General features: G+C 39.5%; 1 protein-coding gene across 10 annotated transcripts; it reads left to right on the forward strand.

Annotated features, from left to right (window-relative positions):
- Positions 1–1,398: 1,398 nt before the first annotated feature.
- On the forward strand, positions 1,399–20,575 carry fbxo8 (F-box protein 8). 10 transcript variants are annotated; one of them, XR_003840713.1, is made up of 9 exons: positions 1,399–1,560; positions 2,977–3,079; positions 4,000–4,077; positions 5,262–5,406; positions 5,946–6,072; positions 6,197–6,315; positions 10,402–10,598; positions 14,302–14,597; positions 17,949–18,087. XR_003840713.1 is itself a non-coding variant. In XM_029501265.1 (9 exons), exons 1-9 carry the CDS (start codon positions 1,465–1,467, stop codon positions 18,019–18,021), a joined length of 951 nt encoding a protein of 316 aa, XP_029357125.1. In that variant the 5' UTR covers positions 1,399–1,464; the 3' UTR covers positions 18,022–20,574. The 10 variants fall into 10 exon arrangements, 8 of the variants coding, with proteins under 8 accessions (XP_029357125.1, XP_029357106.1, XP_029357154.1 ...); XR_003840714.1 differs by having other exon boundaries at positions 14,302–14,574; positions 17,949–18,046; XM_029501265.1 differs by lacking the exon at positions 14,302–14,597 and adding an exon at positions 17,845–17,857 and having other exon boundaries at positions 17,949–20,574.
- Positions 20,576–21,859: the final 1,284 nt, after the last annotated feature.

The following is a 21,859-nucleotide window of genomic DNA, read 5'->3' on the forward strand; positions in this document are numbered from 1 at the left end:
CCTGATGGGTAATCAAAGGTGATGGGGTCTACATCATCAGGAGCTGGGCAGTTTATATGAGGGGTCCTCCCTTCCAGATCATCGCCATACTGTCTAGTGCAATGTACCCAGAAATTATTTTTTGCACCTGATCTTGGACCACTTTCAGCCCACGGAAACAGGTGAAACAGGCCTTGCTGAAACCAAAGGTCATCTCAATCCCGACCCAGGTTTGGAGAGAGCTACACTGAACCGGGTTTGATGCCCTGCTCCAAGGTCAGGATAGGGGGTCATCAAATATGGGTGGCATGCATATCCCCTGTCACCCAGCAGCCCTCCACTGAACTGAAGAAAAAGACTTGTAAAGTATCGTGTAGATAGCATTAACTGTACAGTTGCCCTACCCTGCTCAAACATTTTGCATAGTGGATAGCCCTGCTGCTTGCTGAGGTTCTGAGCGAATGTACCTATGAATGACTGTATGAATGGATTATCTTATCATTAATTAACAAACTAATAATTTACTCTTAAATCTTTCCATATGGTATTATAAAACATCACAAGAATTAATAAATTCATCAAACAAACAAGCAATCACTAACCTGAGGCAAAGAACCGCAGTGCCACACATCTAATCTGGTGCACTGTCAGTGCCCGACTGCGAGCTGTTCCCAGCACACAACATGCGGATCTGTATCTGTCTAAGAAACCTTGTCAGGAAAATTAAATGAGTTCTCAGAATTCTCTCTCTCTCTCTCCAGAGCTCTTATTCCAATTCTAGTGTCCACATCAATGGGCTCGGGCTCGTGTAAAAAACGGGTAGGTTGATTTCCATCAGAAATGATGTGTGGTCTCATATACCTGCTCTTAACCAGAACATAGCCTGCGCCAGGACAGGTCAGGCGTTCCTCCTAAGTTACCGTGGCAACGTACACCTTCGACTGTAAACCCAGTTAACCAGTGAATACCCCGCTAAAATGAAATCCAGCTTCGTGATACAGTCCATTCCTCGAAAAAATGCTTTTGTTTCATTATTATTCTGGCATCCTGTAATTTATTTATTTATGTTGTATGATTGTATTATTACACACACTCATTGCTGGACTACACTTATTTAAACTAAGCAAACTTCAACAAACATCAGAATCGTGAACTCATCGAACGTCAACAACACGTTTTTTCATGCATAAGAACTGACGTCATGACGTAGCCCGTTCACACAGAGCTCTGCGCTTTTTTCGTTTGACTTTTAGTTTACTCATTTACTACTTTCCTTGTTTTCTCATGGTAGCGTGTGGTTTTTCAGAGAAGGAAGTTTGAGACATTCCTATAAAACGCCTGCTGATGGCAGCGGAAGGAGAGTGGGAGTGGCCGAGGTGACAGGAGGAGGGACAAAACAACAGATAGTATTGTGTTGGCAACAGACTGCTATGGAAGCTTCCTTTGGGACACACGGAGGAATTGTTCTGTTTTTATTTGTTCTAAATGAAATGGCACTTGAGCACGCGTGATAGCAGAGACACCACATCTCCAGCTGTCCTTGTGTGCACGTTGGGCTGCAAGAGGTATCACGAAACTCAGGTAGATCGCTCGGGTTGTGTCGCTGTCTCGTACTCGGTAGGTCACACTGCGTCATGTCTGCATAGGAAACACCACAAGTTTTGCTGTCGAGGCGGGAGAATAAACTTTCTTGTGTCGGCACTGGCCTCTTCAATTAAAAGTAGCTCAGTAAGCTAACTCGGACATTCGGTCGAACCGACTGTAGGTGAAAATCAGTCCAGCCAATGATATTGTATCTTGAAATGTGTCGTTTTGGAAGTGACCAACGGTATTAAGGCGAAGGTGGGACTACAGGTCAAACTACCGTGCTGTCCCAATGGATTTATTTGCGCAACACAGCTGACGTTAGAAAAACTGTGAAGTAGTGACAGACAGGCTGCCATAAAAGTCAATACAACTTCGTATATAGGTACACACTAATTCCATCAGAGGACGAAGCTGATTTTAAAGTTAAAAGCTGTAAATATTAATGAAAATATTTATATTAATGCTGTAAACAGAATCTGCAAATAGGTCAGTGGGTTGGCCAAATGCATTCTGAACAATTACTCATAAAATTCTTCAAATTAAAAGTTGTCGTATTACACATTTTGTCCTTTGGACTTTAAAAAGAGAAAGTGTCTAACAGAGAAGTGCTTAACGTACATAACCAATAGAACCTCACACTCTAAATCAATCTTCTTTACCCCACTTTGTCTCTATACATTTTCCAGCACGTTCAAGGTAGTTAACAGTTCTTACAACAAAACATAATTTCTGATTATATTAAAGGACTGTATTTGTTGTTAAATGAGGCAAACATACATTTGCAGTAGGAGTTACTGTCATCTCAAATACTACAGCACAGAATTCTTAGGTATAGCTTGTTGGAAAAAAAAATCTAGTTGTGAATTGTAGAATTATGTAATATGTGAAAAATATGATTTTGGGCTGCAGACTGTTGCATCATGATGAGAACTCTTTACAGTCTATCAGGAATATGAGTATAACCCTCATTAGGATTATATTACTTTTAAGTTTTTGTCTTGGTACTATCTTAGTTTTACACTGTATTGGTTACCTTCCGTATCAGGTGGCCAGTAATCTTTCTTGTCTCAATACGAAATCACAGACAGATATAGGACTTGGGTTTTTGGTTGCTTATTGGTTTTGCAAATGAATATCAGATTTTTATGCTTGCATGATATAGAAATTTTATATTAAAAAAGTATTACCAGATTATTTCATGTAAACATACGGTTTTATAAACTGTACTGTATTGATGGCAGTAGTGTTTCTGGGAGGTATTAATTAAAAAAATGACAACAGGAAATGTGCAAACACAATCTGCAGATTACTATGACACATAAGGCTCAGAATCAGTTGTTATGCCAGGATATTATTTTGTATTTGAGCATCTCAGTAACTTATACACACTGTTGCTGTGCTACTATATAGATGGGTCAAGCACTGTGGAGGCTTCCGCCAAGACAACAGCAACAGCTTCAGGAAGAGCTAGCTGGCCGACTAGCAGGCCAAAGAGGGGGAAGGAGAGAGCAAGGTAATTATGACACTGTTCAATGGTGATATACTTCAAAGACTTTTTGTTGCTGCTTTTAGGCATGGTTGATATACATTTCATTTCAGAAAAAATATGAGCTTGGTTATGGAAAAGGAAAAAATGGTTTGGGATTTCCATTGCTCTATTAATATTAAAATCCATAGTGTAGGAATAAGCTTAAGCAAAGTTTTCGAAGTTTAAAAATTTCAGTTTACTCAGTCAAAAGCTGTTTGACTCTTGTGTCATTTCTGTTCTTACATCTGGACCTGCTTCACCACTAGCTCTAGTTAGTTTAGCATGGTCACAACTCACCCTATTCCTAGATAAACCAGCAAGAAGTGGCTGTAGAAATAGTTACTTGTGGTTAATTTTGAATCATGAAGTTGCTTTAATTCTATTAGACTCTTAATCTAATCAAAATTTTGTCAAACAATTCCCCTTAATGATGCACCAGTGTGAAAATTGTGAGTTTCTATTAAACCTGTCAGCAGAGTAAGATATCTGTCTTACTCTGAACAACAATGTTGTTCAGTCTAACATTGGATGGCCATCTCACACAGTACATCCAGATACTAAATCCAACTAATTATCCAAGTATCCTGCTGAACCACTGAAACAGAAAGTATTGAAAGACACTTATTTTATTTTACATAGCATTTTCATTCTCTGATCTATACTTGACACAGAAATATGTGCTTATTTAACATTCTCTGGCTACATACAGTGGATACAAATAGACTGCAAATAAACATGCAGTACATCTTGGCTACCATCACACGGTCCTTGCAAGAAAGCCTAGTCCTAACCGTAAAATCCACTCATTTACAAGGTGCAAAGTTTCTTGTATAATTATTTCAGAATGCTTTTTGTTTGTTTTTGGCTTTGGGTTTTTGTTTTTTTTTTTTGTTTTCTATGGTGAGATGAAGGTCCCCATAGAAGAGCTCCTCAACACTGTTATGGCCCTGACATCCACCAACTGCTGAGAGCACGATGGGGAGGTATGAAATCACAGTTTATCATGCATATAAACACAGAAATATGTTAGGGCATAGCTTTTACTGACTTTCGTATCAGCTGTGCCTTCAAAAATTGCATCAAAAAAGTTTCCTTTTTTTTTTTTTTTTCCATGTCCTTTTATTGGCCCTCCTTCATTGTCTGCTTTCACTGCCTATTCTCATTCTCTCCCTACTCTACACATCTTTGCTCCCCACCCCTGTCTCTCTCTCTCTCTCTCTCCCTCCCTCCCTCCCTCCCTCCTTCTATCCTCATAGTCATAGCTCATAGTCCTAGTAGGCCCCTCCGCTCTCTAGATGGTTTACTTGTGGTTCCTAGAGTCTCCAAGAGTAAACCTGGAGGCAGATCCTTGAGTTATCAGGCTCCTCTTTCACTCCCCGTGCCTCTCTCTCTCTCTCTCTCTCTCTCTCTCTCTCTCTCTCTCTCTCTCAACCCCTCTTTCAACCCTCACAACCAGTCACAACAGGCAAGGGCTGCCCCCCCAAGCCTGTTTTTGCCTGAGGTTTCTCCCTCCCTTTTTCCTTGCCACTCTCTGCAAGTGCTTGCTCATCGGGGATCTGTTGGGTCTCTTTAAATAATTTTATAGAGTTTGGTCTAGACCAAATGATTTGGCCCAATATAAATAAACCTGATTTGATTTGATTGTATTTGAAGGTGTCTCCATAAAGTCAGTATTGTTAGAAATATAAAGCATCACTAGAATTATTGATTATAATTAATATATAATATATATATATAATATATACTTACATCTAAATAATTCACAAAAGCATGTAAAAATGCTAAATTTTAATAATTACATAAGTCTGTTCCATATGGCCGTGCAGTTTTACATCGTCCCTTTGTCAGCTTCTGAATAGACAAAGATTTGATCTCATATTGCATTACATTGAAATACACCCAGGGAGATTCATGTTGAGTCTTGATGTGCCTTGATAAACCTTGGCTCAAGGCTTTCATGTTTTAATTTTAATTATTTTGCAAGCAATCTGTGGTTTTGAAAGGCCATCCAGGGGTCTATTTCAGATTGTGTCCTATGTCACACTGACAATATTTAGCTTTTGGTACAATATACAATGGAAGCCAAGTGGATGTAATGTAAAGTATATTTAAATTTGTATATCTAAATGTTTCTCCTCTGGTTTTATTTTTTTCTTACCAACTTTAGGTAAAGAGCAGCATGGTTTTATAGATTTGGAAATGCTGCCACCTGAATTAGGCATCACCATACTGTCATACTTGAATGCTACTGATCTGTGCCTTGCCGGCTGTGTGTGGCAGGACCTGGGGAATGATGAATACCTATGGCAGGGGTAAGAACTGTCATCTTTCAGTGGTGATTCAAGGGATCAGATTGTGATTGGATACAAATACCTCTTTGTAAGCAGCAGTCTTCCTCTGTATTGGCAGTAGTTGTGTTGAGTAATATGTAGTGATGGACAAAATAAGTGATGCAAGATAGACCTTTAGAGACAAATGTCCAAAGTGCTGACAATAAATTACATTCATTCATCTTCTACTAATTATTTGTTTCTGGGTCATGAGGGTTGCTGGTCCAGCTCACATTGGGCGAGGGTGGGATACAAACTGGAAAGGTCGCCCGTCCATCACAAGGGCAATACATAGAGTCAGACAGAGAGGAATGAAATCAATTTAGAGTCACCAATTAACCTACACATGCATGTCTTTGCACGGTGGGAGGAAACCAGAGTATGCTGACTAAACAGTTGTTTCTGAAAGCTAAGGGTTATGTAAGTTGTTTCTGAGAACAGTTCTACAGTTCTATTTTATATATTCTATGATGCTCTCTTTTATTAGTTTTTTTGATACTACCCATGTGTGTTTCCATCAGGCTTTGCAAGTCCACATGGGGACATTGCTCCATCTATAACAGAAGACTACCTATTGGTTTCTCATACAGAAGACTATACTTACAACTAGATGAAGGCAGCCTGACATTTAATGCTAACCCCCTGGAGGTAACGTGTCCATATCCAAACTCTCTGCTCGTATATTATAGATGCATGCTTTCTCAGAGCTTCTGTTTTTGTGCTGTGTTGAGGATGATATTTGATTTAATTGTGTGTGTGTGTGTGTGTGTAGGGTATCAGTTATTTTATTTCAAAAGGTATACTACTGGATCATCCCACCGAGCTAGCCAAATTCATCTTCTATACCAGACGTCTCAACTGGAAGATGCTGAGAATTTACCTGGATGAGAGGTGAACACAACAGTGGAATATCCATAGAACTCACCACTAGACTTCCACATCTGTTAGTTATAATGACAGGTTTATATTTTGACATTGGAAGCCTTTCTGTGTTATTTGACATTAGACTGAGCAAGGTAATTATGTGCATGTAATGGAGCACTGGCACAGAAGCTGAAAAATGTATGTTAGGCACTTAAAAGCATGACCACATAAAGCAGTTTAAATATACACTTAATTTCTAAATATTTACACTGTTTTATCACGTTGCCAAACAGTTCCTTTCTGCGACACTACATTTAAAAACCTGCAGTGTGCTGTGCGAATTTTTTGAATTACACAGACTGTTAAAGATAAGCACAAAACAAAGCTACATCAAGGCATTTTACACATAGAGCAGGTCTAAACCGAACTATTTATGAAATTGTGAAAGGCATATCTTGACATATATCAATAGGAAGCACTTGGCAACAGTGGCAAGGAATAACTTCCTTTAAGAGGAAGAAACGTCAGGCAGAACTGGGCTCAGATGGGACAGCCAGCTGCCTCGACTGGTTGGGCTGAAAGAGGGAGAGATGTGGGGGGCAGAGAGTGAAGCAGAGACAGTGAGAGGGAGTGTGAAGGAGAAAAGGGTGGGGAGGGATGAAGAGACAACAAGAACAGTGCAGTAGTAAATAATAGCATTAGGGGAGATCAAGAGGTTACAATGGGAAGTGAGTAGTAGTGTGTAATGAAGTTAACTCTTACAGCAGCAGGTACTGAATGGGAACATGAAACAGACGATTCAATGCCAAAACAAATATTTGGAGGAGAAACAAAGTTAGAGACATGTAATGTTGTAATGCATGTGCATGGGGGAGAGAGAGAGAAACAGAAAAAGGGAGAAAGAGGGAAGAGGTGCTCAGTACAACCTCCAGCAGTCTAGGCCTATAGCAGAATAACAAAAGGAACACTAATCAAACTTTAACTTTTTAGTAGGCTTCGTCAAAGAGGAAGGTTTGAAGCCTGATCTTGAAAGCTGCAAGAGTCTGCCTCTGGACTGATACTGGGAGTTGGTTCCATAAAAGAGGAGCCTGATAGCTGAAAGATCTGCCTCCCGATTTACTCCTGGAAACTCTAGGAACCACAAGTAAACCTCCATCTAGAGAGCAGAGTGGCCTAATGGGACAGTAGGGGACTTTGAGCTCTCTGAGATATGATGGAGCTTGGCTATTAAGAGCTTTGTACGTTAGCAGAGGGATTTTAAATTCTATTCTGAATTTTACTGGGAGCCAATGAAGAGAAGCTAACACAGAAGAGATGTGATCTCTTTTACTTCCTCCTGTTAATATTTGTGCAGCAGCATTCTGAATCAACTGGAGGCTTTTCAGAGAGTTGTTAGGGCATCCTGATAGTAATGAATTACAGTAGTCCAGTATAGAGGTAACAAGTGTGTGCCCTAGCTTTTCTGCATCCTGAGAGAGGATGTTTCTGATCTTTGTAATGTGTAGGTGAAAGAAGGCTGTCCTAGAGACTTGTTTTAAATGAGGGACAAATGACACGCCCTGATCAAAAATTACGCAAAGATTCTTCACAGTGGAGCTTGAAGCAGAACTAATGCCATCCAGATTGGTTAGTCTCTAAGGTGATAGGACCAAGGTTGTAGCTCAGAGAGATTTAAAAGTGAAAAAGATTCCAGATACAAAGCAGATATTACAGTTCATGAAAAATTGCTGCATTTGTTATTGGACTGCTGCCAATTGTAGGTAAAAGCTGTTAAATTTCGACTCTGATTGTTAAGATTTTATTAGCCTATAAAATCATTGCTAAAAGTTAAAGGAATCACTGGCACAAATTTGAGGGCTATGGTAAGGTGCCACCTGTCTCTGTTTTACAACTTTCTTTCTCAGAGGAGACACAGAATCAAGATTTGAATGGAGTGCTATTCACAAGGTCAGCACTCTGTGTAAGAGAGAAGTCCTCTATTGAATTTAGATATGGCAATTAAGCAAATGATGTCTGAATGTTCTCCATAAATTTGGCCACAGCATTTTCGGATAAGCATCTGCTATAGCTGAATTTATTTCCAGAAGCTTTTCAGCCAAATGTTATTAAGTAGCTTTTGGAGAGAAGAGGGTTGCAGGGAAATATTAATTGCTCAATTTCAATGCTATATGTTAACACCAGATCAAGGGTCTGATTAAAACAGTGAGTAGGTTCTTTCACACACTGGGAAAAGCCGCTTGAGTCCAGTAATAACGCAAATGCAGAACAAGGCTGTCACTGACGACATCTACATGAATATTGAAATCAGCCACTATATTTTTTTATCTGCTCTAAGTACTAATTCTGATAGGAACTTAGAGGACTCTGTTAGAAACTCTGAGTAAGGACAAGGTGGAAGATACACTGTAACTAGCAGAACTGGTTTCTCAATTTTCCAGTTTGAATGGGAAAGACTGAGGGTAAGACTTTCAAAAGCTCTATAACCAGAGTTTTGTCAAGGACTGATGAATAAACTGGATTGGAATATCACAGCCACCCCTCCTCCTCGACCTATGGTACAAGGAATATGAAAGTCAACATTGGTGGGGGGTGTAGATTCATTTATACGAACATACAAATTCTGCTGAAACCAGGTGCCAGTGCTAAAAAATAAATCCAATATATGATTGGTGATCAGAACATTAGCTAATAGGGATTTGGATTATACTGATCGAATATTAAATACTCCACATGTAATTTTTATAATAATTAGATCTGAATTTGTGATAGTTTTAATTTCAATTAGGCTCTAATTTTTAGCTTTTTAATAGATCTACTAAATTTAGGAGGTCGGGGGACAGACACAGTTTCTACAGACATTGGTTCTATTCTATTCTGGCAGGCAACAGCTCTGACTGAGGTGCAGAGAAGAGTGTTAAACTGGAGCTCTGCCTCCTGGTTTGGACAAGGGAATGTCATGATTTTAACATTCTAATAAATTCAGTCAGATTCTTAGATATGAGAGTGGCCTCATCCACGGTGGGACAGACACCATCTCTCCTGATCAGACCAGGTGTCCCTCAGAAAGTCTTTCAGTTATCTCTATAGCCCACATTGTTTTCTGGACAACACCTTGAGAACTATCAGTTAAATGACGACAAGTGGATACACGTTATCGCTGGTCAGATTGGGCAGGGGTCCAAGGAAAACTACAGCGTCCAACAATGTTTTTGCAAAATTACACACTGACTTCACATTAATAACTGTGACCGCTGACTAGCCTAGTTGGGTGTCATTACTGTTGATGTGATTCACCACTTAAAAAATATTTACGCTTCTCCCTAGCCAGCAGTTTCAGATGAAGCTGGATGTCACCTGCCCAGGGATGCACTTAACTATGGCCGCTAGTTTTGCTAACTTTACGTTCCTCAGAACAGAATCGCCAATGACTACAGTCAGTTACTCAGCGGCTGAGTGGGGAGAACTTGTTGGAAACGTGAACTGGGGGCTGTCACCTATGGCCATGCCCCTTGTCTCGGACATTCACCCAGCGGCCCTGACTAGATCCCGGCTGTTCAGCAGCTGCTGGGAGGGAAGTAACTCTTTGACCTGCTGTAGGTTGGCCCACAGGAACTACAGGGGACCAGTTAGCTGCTACTGCTGCACCTCCAACTCACTGACTCTCTCCTCCATATCCGCTAACATCCTGCATTTATGACATGTACCATTATCACTAAAAGAGGCAGAGGAGTAACTGAACATGAGCTCAGTGATTTAGAAATTAGTGAAAACAAAATGCTTCACAAACTGTGAGTTGAGCTGCCAATAAATTTGATTGAGTGGCTTACTTAAACCACAGAAACACACAGAGATAGGCGACACAAAGTCAAGCAGCACCACTGGTAATCCTAAATGGTGCATCATGTTTACTGCCAGACCCTCCACAGTCCATTGAGGTCATAATTTAATCCAGTTTTGAATGTAAACTCATTTCAAGGCCAAATTTAATTAGCGTTTCTTGTTGTTAAGTTGGTGTAGTGCTGGTATCTGTTGTCACTCCTTCCATTGCCAAATCAAAATACTTTTAATCTCATGCCATAAGTCATTATTTTTTGTATGTCTGTTTGTATGTAGACGTGATGTACTGGATGAGTTGGTGACGCTCCATAATTTCAGTAACCAGTTCCTCCCCAATGCTCTGCGGGATTTCTTCCGACACATCCATGCACCAGAGGAGAGAGGAGAGTATCTGGAAACCCTCATCACCAAGTTCAGCCACAGGTTTTGTACCTGCAATCCAGGTCTTGTCCGAGACCTGGGCCTTAGTCCTGGTTAGAACTTACACACACGCTCTCTCACATTCACACACACATACTGTATATATTGATCACATGCTGAGTTACTCAAATACAATTGACACAGAAAACTGCATAAAATTTGGCTGCTGTTGCTGTTTAAAATCAGGAGCATTCACTCCCTGGTCGAATGACTCTAGAGTGGGCATGCATAATTAGGGAGACACATGTATTTAGGGGGAGATATGTATTTAGGGAGATACAGGCTATGTCCACATTTATTAATTTACAGCTGTTATAGTTACACTTAAGACATGTCCATAAATACCTGATAAGTATGTTTGATGAACAGCCTCATGTGCATAAACAGCCTTCGGCAGTGCTTTGGTAGGATTCTTGCAGTTTCCAATACTTTTTTAGAATATTTTTTTTATAACATAGACCCCACTGAACAATGTCAAACAGTAATACTAGAAAAAAACCTTCTTTTATTTTTCAAATTTACAGGTGCCCTAAAAATTTCATGCATCTTACCATGGCTCTTGCATGGTCAATAATAGAGGAACCCACGATCTCCATCTATTAATTCTGTGTTAACTTTGTTAATTCTCCAATTCATGACAGAAAAGCAACAAAACTTTTTTTTTTCTCCAGTTTTTCATTTTCAATATGCTGACTGTACATAGGGCTACAAAAATTAGTCACTTGCCACTTTTTTCCAATTGTGATTAATGCACAATAGCAAATGCATACATAAATTGTAAGCATATACAAGTCATATGATCCAGGAGAAAGTTAAAGAGCTTTTATATCTAAGAAACAGATATAATAGAGGGCACACTACACAAACATACAAGGTAACTGCACATCATTCACACAGGTGGGTGAAGAAAAAAGAGAACTACTCACACACTCGGGATGAAAGGGAGCAACAGGGAAATCTTTAATGTATGGAACAGAAGTGAAGCTAAAGATCCAGAGCTACAATATCAGGAGTAAAGCACCCCAAACCAAGGCATTGCTGATTTTTCCAGTTGTTTCAGGAAATCGTAATCTTGTGATTGCAATAATTTAACCAAATTCAAGCAAACCGCAATATTTGCAGCCGCAATTTCTCAGTTGAGGCTGGTAACGGATCTGTTAATATGTGTCTGTTCTTAAGAATAGACAAACAGACCCCTTCCATCCTGAAACCAAGTTTACATCACCCTTTTTCATTGAAAAACTATAAAACATTATCACACCAAATTATTTGGTATGAAATAAATAGACAGCCTAGCTGAGCAACTGAGTGCCTTTTTATTTCATCAATGCAATGTGGGGTACAAAAATCAGACAGTAAATGCTCATGACAAAAGCTGCACTACATACATTGGTGTACTGTTGCCTTCATGTGTGCTAAGGATTAATTCAGAAGTTGATTTCTTTGCAGAGTTACACCTCCATTTAGTCTCCTCCTGCAATATCTGGTTTACACATATTTTAATATCAATATTAATAATAAGTATTTAATAATAACTTGTCAGGAAAATGAACAAGATATAGTGGACCATAGCATCAAGCACATCTCCAAATACCACAGAGATTCAAATTAAATCAAATCAAATGTATTTATTTGTATTGTGTCATAACAGAGTTACATGAAGGGCATATAGACATATAGAGCAGGTCTAGGCCAAATTCTTAATTGAGTTGTTAAAGAGAGAAAAGAAATCCCGCCAAGAGCAAACACTTGGCAGAACTTCAGGAAAAACATGCCTTGACCTGTAGAGAGAGAGAAAGGCAAAAAAAAAAGAAAGAAAGAAAACATGTACGCAAAGTACACTGATGTAAGTACTGACTGGAAGCTGGCACCCCTAAATGTGCACTACAAAATATTAGCAGTAGGTGAAAATTACCAATTAAAATTACTAATTGTAACTAATTGTAACAATTATAGCAGCAGATATTGAGCAGAAACATGAGGCAAAGATGAGTCACCACCTGTAGGACAGGGACAGAGAGAGAGGGAACAGGAGGGAGAAACAAAGACCAAGGAACCCATGTACCCATCAGACACAACATTATGGCCACCTGCCTAATACTGTGCCAAACACAATAGGAAACCCGAGCACAGACACGGATGCAGAGATTCAGGGAAGGTTCAACAGATTATTACAAGAGTCAAAAAGGTGAATGGATGGAAGTAGGCAAGCAAGTATGGCGATGATCCAAAGAGCTGTCCTGCCACTCAGAAAGTATATGATTAGGCAGTTTGTCGCAAACACAAAAGGCCATTCACTAGGAATTTCTTCAGATATGCATATGCAGCATAATGCATGTGGTTAAACTGGTGAGGAGTCAAATCTAATCAAATTTATAAATGTACTACCAAACTATAACAGACTAACATTAAGGGAGGTTGCATATAGAGGCAGGTTTAGGCCAATGTCTCCATTGAGATGTTAAAGAGACCCAAGTCCTCAAGAAAAATCTCCAGGATGCACTGGAACACATCATCAGTGTTGTGACCTCGGGTCATAAGGTGTTTCGGGTGTCACAACATACACCTTCACCATTACAGTTTTATCCACTGACCTTCTTCCATCGTCACTGTAATTGACAAGGAAGCCAAAGTGCTCCCATGCAGCTGATTTAAATGACGCAGGGGGCCTCTTCAGCTCTGCCACTCCTCTGCTTGCCATCCTGTCACACTGCACTTGTAAGTTTGACATGAGCTGATCACGTGAACATACAACCAGCTTCTTTTCTTGCACAACCAATCAATGTGTTGCAGAATAAAATGCAGCCATCCGCGGAATACATGCGTTCTGAATTGTGGGGGTTGATCTGCATGGATCACAGATCAACCATGATCGGTTGCACCACTGCTCACGGATTAGCCCTCTTTAACCAAAGCCACCTAGTGGTTTTTGCTGTGACCTCACTGGCAGATTGAATGGCCCTCTTCTTGGCTGCTCCTGTGACGTCCATGTGAGGACCATGGAGTGAGAATGTCCTGCAAATCCTCTACAGCCAACTTCTGTGAGCTCATAGAATATTTTCCAGCCTCTGCCCCTGCACTCCTCTACTAGTTCATGGTACTTTGTGCACTTTGTCTCATTGACTTCCTCAATGCGCTCTTCCTAAGGCACTGTCACTTTTAGCGTGATCAGTTCTTTGTGGGCCTATGAGATGCTGATAATGTCTCGGCAATGTGATAGGGGAATATCAATCGCTTTCCCTGGTCAGCCTGCAGCTGCCAATCCAAGGCTGTGTGAAGGTTCGCTGTAATTGGTTTTGGCTGAGCACCTGGTTATTTCGCCACCAATAGCAGAAATCTACCAGAGCCACTGAGGAAATGCTCTAATGAGCCTCTTCCAGAGCAAAGGGGGCAAACAGAGGGGGTCATGCTCTTTCCCCAGATGTGGAGGTTTGCTGGGCTTGGCAAGGCATCATAGACTGCCTGCACCAGGAATTGGACATGACAGAAATCTGCCTGCATGATGTTTGACCTGTGCTGCAGTGTACACTCCCATCTGGTCCAGGCTGGAGTCCCACTGCTCAGCTCCCTTACTCTTCGTCCGCCCCTGCTTGGACCTCGTCCTGGAGAAGGTAGTGTCTCTCCTTCCCGGGGCCTTGATGACCTGGGTCCGTTGGAATTAGCCCAGGCCCACTCTGCCAATTGCCACAGTGCCCACCAGATGCCTTTTGTCTCAGGCTTGATATTGATATACTCCCTTTCTTTTTCTAACTGCAGTGCCGGCTGCTGACACTTTAGCTTCCCTGGAGTCGCTGTACTGGAGGACTTCCCACATGCGAGCCACCATGAACTCTTCCTTGACTCCACTGAACAGTAGCTGCTAGGTGTTGCCTTTCCAATACAATGCTTTGCTGGTGAGGTTGCATGGCAAGCTATTTGCATTCCTTTCGAGGGATTCAACTGTGGATTTTGGAACTGCGTAGACCAGCAAGGACCACAAGACTCTGGGCGGCCTGGAGTGCTGATAGAGCCAGGCTTTAAATCTACCAGGTACACCAGACCTGTCAAACATGGTGAGCAAAGTGTCAAGCTTTTGCTTTTTGCATGGACTTGAAGTTCTTCCAAGTTTGCGTCAAAGATCTTCCTTAAGCTCTTGGCTCTTATTGCTGGCTGTCATACAGCTGACTTGGTCAAGGGCCCTCTGCATTCCACCTTAGCTGACTTGACCACCATATTCAATGTATCATCTCCAAGAGCAGCACTTTGTAACTGTGGCAGAGAGAGAGACAGAGAGGCAGTGAGGCAGTACTTTGTCGAAATATTGCTTAAACTTTGCAAAAACTGTAATGGAGTGCAACTAGTGAGAGAGCATGAAGGAGAAGTGGAGGGGGTGCAGTGTTAGAGGGATGGGAGAGAACAAGAGCAAGTGGAGAAAAGATGCCAATGAAAAAAATGCAAGGAAAGTGTATTGATGAAAATTGGGGTTGAAGCCTGACACCACTAAATGTGTAAATGTGTAAATATTAGCAGTAGTTGAAAATAGTTGTTTTGCAGGAGTAGAAATAGAAAATGAGTAGTAGTATGCAATGATAACTAATGGTAAAGTATTGCACCAGCCGGTATTGAGCAGGAACATGTAGCAGAGCTGACCTGTAGGATGGGGACAGTAAGAGAGAGGACAGGAAGGACAAAAACAGACTTAGAAGAGACAAAGTTAGGAAAGAGAGAGAGGTGCTCAGTCCAACTGCAAGCAGTCTAAGCCTATAGCAGAATAACTAAAGAAACAATAATCAAGCTTTAACTTTTTAACAGTAGGCTTTGTTACAAAAGAAGGTTTGAAGCCTGATCTTGAAAACTGCAAGAGTCTGCCCCTGGACTGATAGCTGAAAGATCTGCCTCCCGATTCACTCTTGGATACAAGTAAATCTCAATCTAGAGAGCAGAGTGGCCTACTGGGAGAGTAAGGGACTATGAGCTCTCTGAGATATGATGGAGCTTGGTCATTAAGAGCTTTATATGTTAACAGAAGGATTTTAAATTCTACTTTATTCTTCTACTACTATTTTACCGGCAGCCAATGTAGAGCAGCTAACACAGGAGAGATGTGATCTCTTTCCCTAGTTCCTGTTAATATTCGTGCAGCCGCATTCTGAATTAACTGAAGGCTTTTCAGAGATTTGTTTGGACATCCAGATAGCAATAAATCACAGTAGTCCAGTATAGAGGTAACAAATGCATGCCCTTGCTTTTCTGCATCCTGAGAGAGAATGTTTCTGATCTTTGTAATGTGTAGGTGAAAGAAGGCTGTCCTAGAGACTTGTTTTAAATGAGGGACAAATCACATGTCCTGATCAAAAATTACTCAGTTCTTCACAGTGGAGCTTGAAGTGGTTATTCTCTAAGGTGATAGGACCAAGGGCAGTCTCTAAGGTGTGTGGAAGAGTCATTGTTAACATGAACAAAGTGGCATCTGATTGATGATTTGGACGAGCTTAGTGTCTCTCCTTTGATCCCAATTTCAGTCCAGTTACAGTTACAGTAGTCCAGCCTAGACGTAACTAATGCACGGACTAGTTTTTCTGCATCCTCGTTGAGACAGGATGTTTCTGATTTTCTGATTGTACTATGATGTACTCTAAAACCTGGCTGAAACTCGTCAAACAAGCCATTTCTATACAGACGTGTATATAATTTGTTTGCAACTGCTTTTTCAAGAATTTTGGAAAGAAAGGTCAGCTAGATATGTGTTTAAATTTAGCCAAAACATCTGGATCAAGATTAGGTCTTTTGAGGAGAGGTTCAGTAACTGCAATCTCGAGTGTCTGTGGTATGTAACCTAAAAATAATTTCACTTTGATCAGAATGTATTCTTTCACCCGTGAAAAAAAAACTTCTTTAAATAGTCTGGTAGATGCCAGGTCTAAAAAAAAAATTTGATGGTTTGGATGATGAGGCTAACTAGCTGTGAGAGATTTAAAGGTGAAAGTACTAAGTACTGCACTGAATGATGAGGATCAGGTGCGTGGAGATTGGCGCCAATGAGGGCAGGTGGTATGCAGGGAAATCACGAGCTCAGGAGACAGGCCACATCTGCCTAGATGCAAAGACAGATACAAGAGGGAGGGGAAAACTCAAGTAGACTCAAGACTGAGAAACTGAGGCATAAGCCCCACACCACAATAAATGCTGTGCATCTCCCTCTTTTGCTTGATTGGGCTGCACAGTCCATCCTTCACTCCCTTTGTGTGTCAGTGTGCCTTGGCAGCCTATGACACTGTTGCTGTTTCATCTGTTTTCTTTCTTGTGCCTCTTTTTGTAGGCACTTTTGAGCTTCTACAGTTCTGGAATCAAGTAATCTAGTCATCACAGTATAGTCCTTCTTGTTTTGCCTATTTTTGTAGTTTCTAGCACATCAACAGGACGGAAAAGCTGTTTGCTACTAGGTATTGGCATTTCAAGCGGAAATACTATTTGATAATCACTGGAAACTATTTGACCATATTTAAAATATTCTGGACAACATTGAGTCTGTAATGACAGGTGAACATTAGATAAGATTCAGTTCTAAGTGCTGTCCACAAATCTGTGGCCAGAAATGGTTTATCCCAGTGCAGAGCTCACTTGCATTACATTTATATAATTTCTCCAGTCTTGCTGTAATGGACTTTGCTGATGGAACTGTAAATATTAGGCTATAAATGCCATCGAACTCTGAAAATCCTCACCTTTGATACAGTTGAAGGGAAGCATGTATATAACGATCATCTTTGAGATGATAGTATTGCTCTGAACAGTCAAAACTTGCTTTGTTTGATGACAGAGCTAGCCAGCGATCATTGATTTGTGGACAGGCTCCCGACTTCTGCTACTGGTGTTGCTCTAAAATGATTGTTCATAGTTATCATAGAGGAGGCCCATCTCACAGCACTAAAGCAAATGCTATACTGCCCCTGTTGTGTGAAAGGTGCAGGTCAAAACAAAGGAAATTTATTTTTTTAAGACAAGAATGAGTCACATAAGGTATTAGATTTTATATATTTTAATTATTATTTGAATATTCAAAAATTGCTGCTTGCTACAAAATATATATCCCACCTTTGCCTTTTTAGGAGGAAAAAGGATATTTTACTAGCTGCTACTAGCTATTATATATTTGAGCTCTCAAATTACTACAATTATCATGATTGTCTCTTGCCCTTATGGATGGTTCCTCTGTTTTAATATTTTGGTTCAAATAACTGAATTTGAGTTCTTAGGTATTGCTCTGTGGTGTGAAACTGAGCACATTTTAACAGGCCCTATCTGTCTGAAACATGCCAGAAATATTTTACAGGTTTGTCCAATCAATGAAATTGAAGCCTACAATCAACTTGTCACTGAAACAAACAGTCCTGTTTGAACAGTTTACTCTCCTCTCTTTGCAGATGCTGTGTATGTGCTGTGCTACAGTCTGATCCTGCTGTCCATCGACTTGACCAGCCCCCATGTCAAAAATAAAATGTCAAAGAGGGAGTTTATCAGGAACACTCGCCGAGCAGCCCATAATGTCTCAGATGACTTCGTAGGCCACCTGTATGACAACATATACCTGATTGGCCATGTGGCTGCATAGCTGTTCCACTAAAAATCCTCATGCTGCACTGAAGAACAAGAGTCAGGATCCTATACATATCCAGAAAGTCCAAATACAATTTGGAAAGGAACAATTTGGAGAAGGATTTTAACAATGTCCTTCAAGGATTATAACAACAAATAAATCTTAACAAAACAAAATCACTCACTGTGAAACTGAAAAGCAACCAAATGTAAGTAAATTAGAATTTAATAGATTTTAATCAAGGGTATGAAACCATATGAAATGTATCTAAAAGGAAGCCAGTGCTTAGAAGACAAACACTTATATTGCACTGACCAGTGGGGGCCGCTGGCTGACTGGAAAAGGATGGAGGAAGAGAAATATTTCCCTCAGACTAATACTGGTTTCCTGTTGGACAGGAGCTTTTTCTCATTCACAGTCCAGACAAACACTAACCCACCTACTCTTGCAGTAAGTGACACAACAAAATCAAGACTAATGCAATAGCACTCATTAAAAGATTTCACTAAGCTACTGTGGATTTATTCTATAAATTATCTGGCCTTGATCCAATTCATAGGGAAAAAGTAGAATGTTGAAGTTTTCTGCTTTGCTGATAAGAATATTCCAAGTCAGACTCACCAGACTTTCTTTATTGCACAAGGATGTTGTATAGTGCTTGTTTCAGCTTAATGTGTGTCATGTTCATAAGTAGGAGTATTCACGAGAGCAAGACATGAGTTATGGGAGACGATCAGTTCTGCTCCACCTGCTGGGATCTGATTTCACTAACACAAATAAAGCAACAGATAAAGGGCTTATACTATCTGACACTGCACAGTACACAAGTACAATGCAATGTTTAACAACGCAAAGTTAGAGTCATGACAGCTAGGTTTTTACTTTCTCGTTTTATAATAAAATCGACACATGTATTTTCTGTGTTCTGTGAGCCAAATAGAATTTTGTGAGAACGTTTGTTAAGGTTAGTTACTGCTGTAGAGGTCACATGCTTCTTATTCCAGAAAGAGCACACCAACTTTTATGTGTAAATAGAAAATAGTAGCAGCAATGTCAGAATTTGGTGGGCCTGATTCAGTCAAGTGCAGAGAAAAATAGTATTAACTGAACGTTATTTTAGTTTTTAAATGCTACTGGCTAAAGTTTATGGATGACAGCAGGTTAAAAATTTCATGAAGATCTTGCATTTAATTTGTATATATTTTCATATTTTTATAAACAATGCACACACATATTTTAGCTTAAGTTCTTGACTCCAATGTTTTGAAGAGTCTTTTAACTCTTTCACATGAAAACATAGAGCTACAAAATAATGGCATGCTCGAATTTGAATGAGGGGTCATTTTCTGATGCTGGAATCCATTTATTCAATCCTGTCAATGTTAACCTTTGAATCATTGTAAATGGTGACAGTCCTATTTTTCCTAAAGACAAATATGAAAATAATATTTAATCCATTAAATTCAAGTTAATGATATTTATAAATAAACATGACATAAGCACACTAAAATAACATGTATTGTTGATTATTGTTGATGTTCAACAAGTACTCAAACCGAAACTAAACAACTATATAGGTTTGTTGTCCAACCCAATCATGCAACTAATAGGAATGTTTCCCCAATTAGCACCCTTACCAAGTGACACGGGACACACAAACTCTTCAAAATTATTATTGAAAAAAATTATGTCCAGCCCCATGTAGAGTCAATGTCAAATAAAATTTAGGGACAATAAAGTAAATTAGTTTTATCATAATTACAGACACCAGAGGACTTGTTCCTGGATTCTTTTCCTGAAACAACCAAGGCTGTCTGATTCAATCCTGCTAGAGGTCACTGATATCGACTTGAATAATAGAATACAACTATAATAAATACCTTGTACAAACAACTTACCAACCAAAGTTTTTTTTTTTTTTTTATGTAGAAATGCTCTGAGTCAGAAATAGAAACAGGCCACAATGCTTGTGCTATTTGTGTGTGTGGTATAATGCAAGAGAGAGAAGAGAACATGTTTGAGATTAAACAGGGAAAAAAGAGTAAATCTTTGTCAGACATAATATGACCTCTGACCTGTGACCTGTGTGTGCACGTTTGTGAATAAGACTTATGCCTGGGTGGTATTTATGTACTGCAACTGAAAAGAGTGCAGAGGGACGAGCTACCTGCCCCCCTATGTCATGCTTGAACGTTTTGTCAAGACATTCAGCTACAGCCAATCAGTTGTAATAATTAAGAGAATGTACATTCACAATTGACTTAGGTTTTTTTTTGTTTGTTTCTTAAAATTTTTATTCTTTCCTTTATGCGTTAAGCAAGAGTTAAAGGTGCCTGTTGTAGTAATCCAACTGCTATATGTCTGCAGCTTGCATTGACATGAGTAGCTTTGCAAAGTTCCCAAAATGTAGAGCTGAAGAGAACTTGATGGTCTGAACAGGGGTCACAGCTAATGATGTGTATGTTTAGTGTTATTGAATGTACTCATATGGGTTGTTTTGTTTCTGAAAAAAGAAAATAATGAGTCTCACCATGAACCCAGCAGCACTCTCTGCTGCTTCGATGTTGACCTAAATTGCGTCTCAGCAGGAGGAGGGTGATGATTAAGGGGCGAGCATTTATTCAGTTCAGTTCAGACCAGGTCATTTTCTGGTGATGTCCTACTCCAAAGAGCCTCACTTAAGCCTGATGGAGATGATGGATGGCCTCCTGTGCCCAATGCCCTCTGCACTTCATCAGCATTAGCAGCCTCTGCAGTTGACACTGCAATACACACACACACACACACTAAAGGCTTATCACCGTGCACTCCTAAAACACCCCACATACACAAAGGATACTGTTCAATAATCCATTTCTTACCATTATTGTTGCTGATGCTAGTAATAGATATATATGATAATAATAATAAAATAGAAACATTACAAATACACTTTATAAACATTGCAAGATTAATGCTTTGATATGAACACTTTAATAAGTGTCTTAACTCTAATATATATATATATATATATACATACATACATACATACATATATATATAGACATATATTGGTATGTATGTGTGTATACATATATATATATATATATATAGAGAGAGAGAGAGTAATTTGTCTCTTATCATCTTTGAGTCACTACAAAATCATGCTGTACAACCAAACATAATTTCAACATTAGAATTATTCTAATGACAATTCTCAAATTTCCACAGATATCAAATATGTTTAGTAAAGTTTATAAATGTTTTGGGGAGTTCTCTCTCCCAAGCATTCTCAGGTCTTTTGCTGTTGCCTGAGAAAGTGCAAATATTGGCTTGAGACTATTTTAAATTTATATTTTAAAAAAAGTAAAAGTATCAAAATGAGTATTCTATTATGATTCATTTCAAGCACTTTGAATAATTGTAAATGTTTGTTAAATTCAAAGTTAGAACACATTTGTATCATTAGTGAAACACAATCTAACTAAAAATATACTGTGTTCAACTGTATTCAAGGTAAAGTGATATATGTTTGTATGGAAACTGACTTGTGATTCTCTTCCTCCACAAGCGTGTTTGGATTCCACAACAACAGAAAGTGGCTAAGTAAAATGTAATTTTTAAATGAAAAGCAAGACTACATAAGCAGAGATGGTGAAATTAAAGCTCAAAAGAAAAAAAAAGAATTAAACAATAACCAAAGACAATATTAAACTGTATACAATGAAAAGAAAGAGCAACACACTTTAAGGCAAGAGA

The sequence above is a fragment of the Echeneis naucrates genome, chromosome 1 (assembly GCF_900963305.1).
Source record: "Echeneis naucrates chromosome 1, fEcheNa1.1, whole genome shotgun sequence".
NCBI lineage: Eukaryota > Metazoa > Chordata > Actinopteri > Carangiformes > Echeneidae > Echeneis > Echeneis naucrates.

Bases quoted from the DNA above. Each gene is read 5' to 3' on its own strand.
- fbxo8 (XM_029501219.1), top strand. From the start codon at position 1,465: ATGAAATGGCACTTGAGCACGCGTGATAGCAGAGACACCACATCTCCA. The intron at 1,561-2,976 runs GTAGATCGCTCG...GCTACTATATAG, and splicing joins AGAGGTATCACGAAACTCAG to ATGGGTCAAGCACTGTGGAG. The intron at 5,407-5,945 runs GTAAGAACTGTC...TGTTTCCATCAG, and splicing joins GATGAATACCTATGGCAGGG to GCTTTGCAAGTCCACATGGG.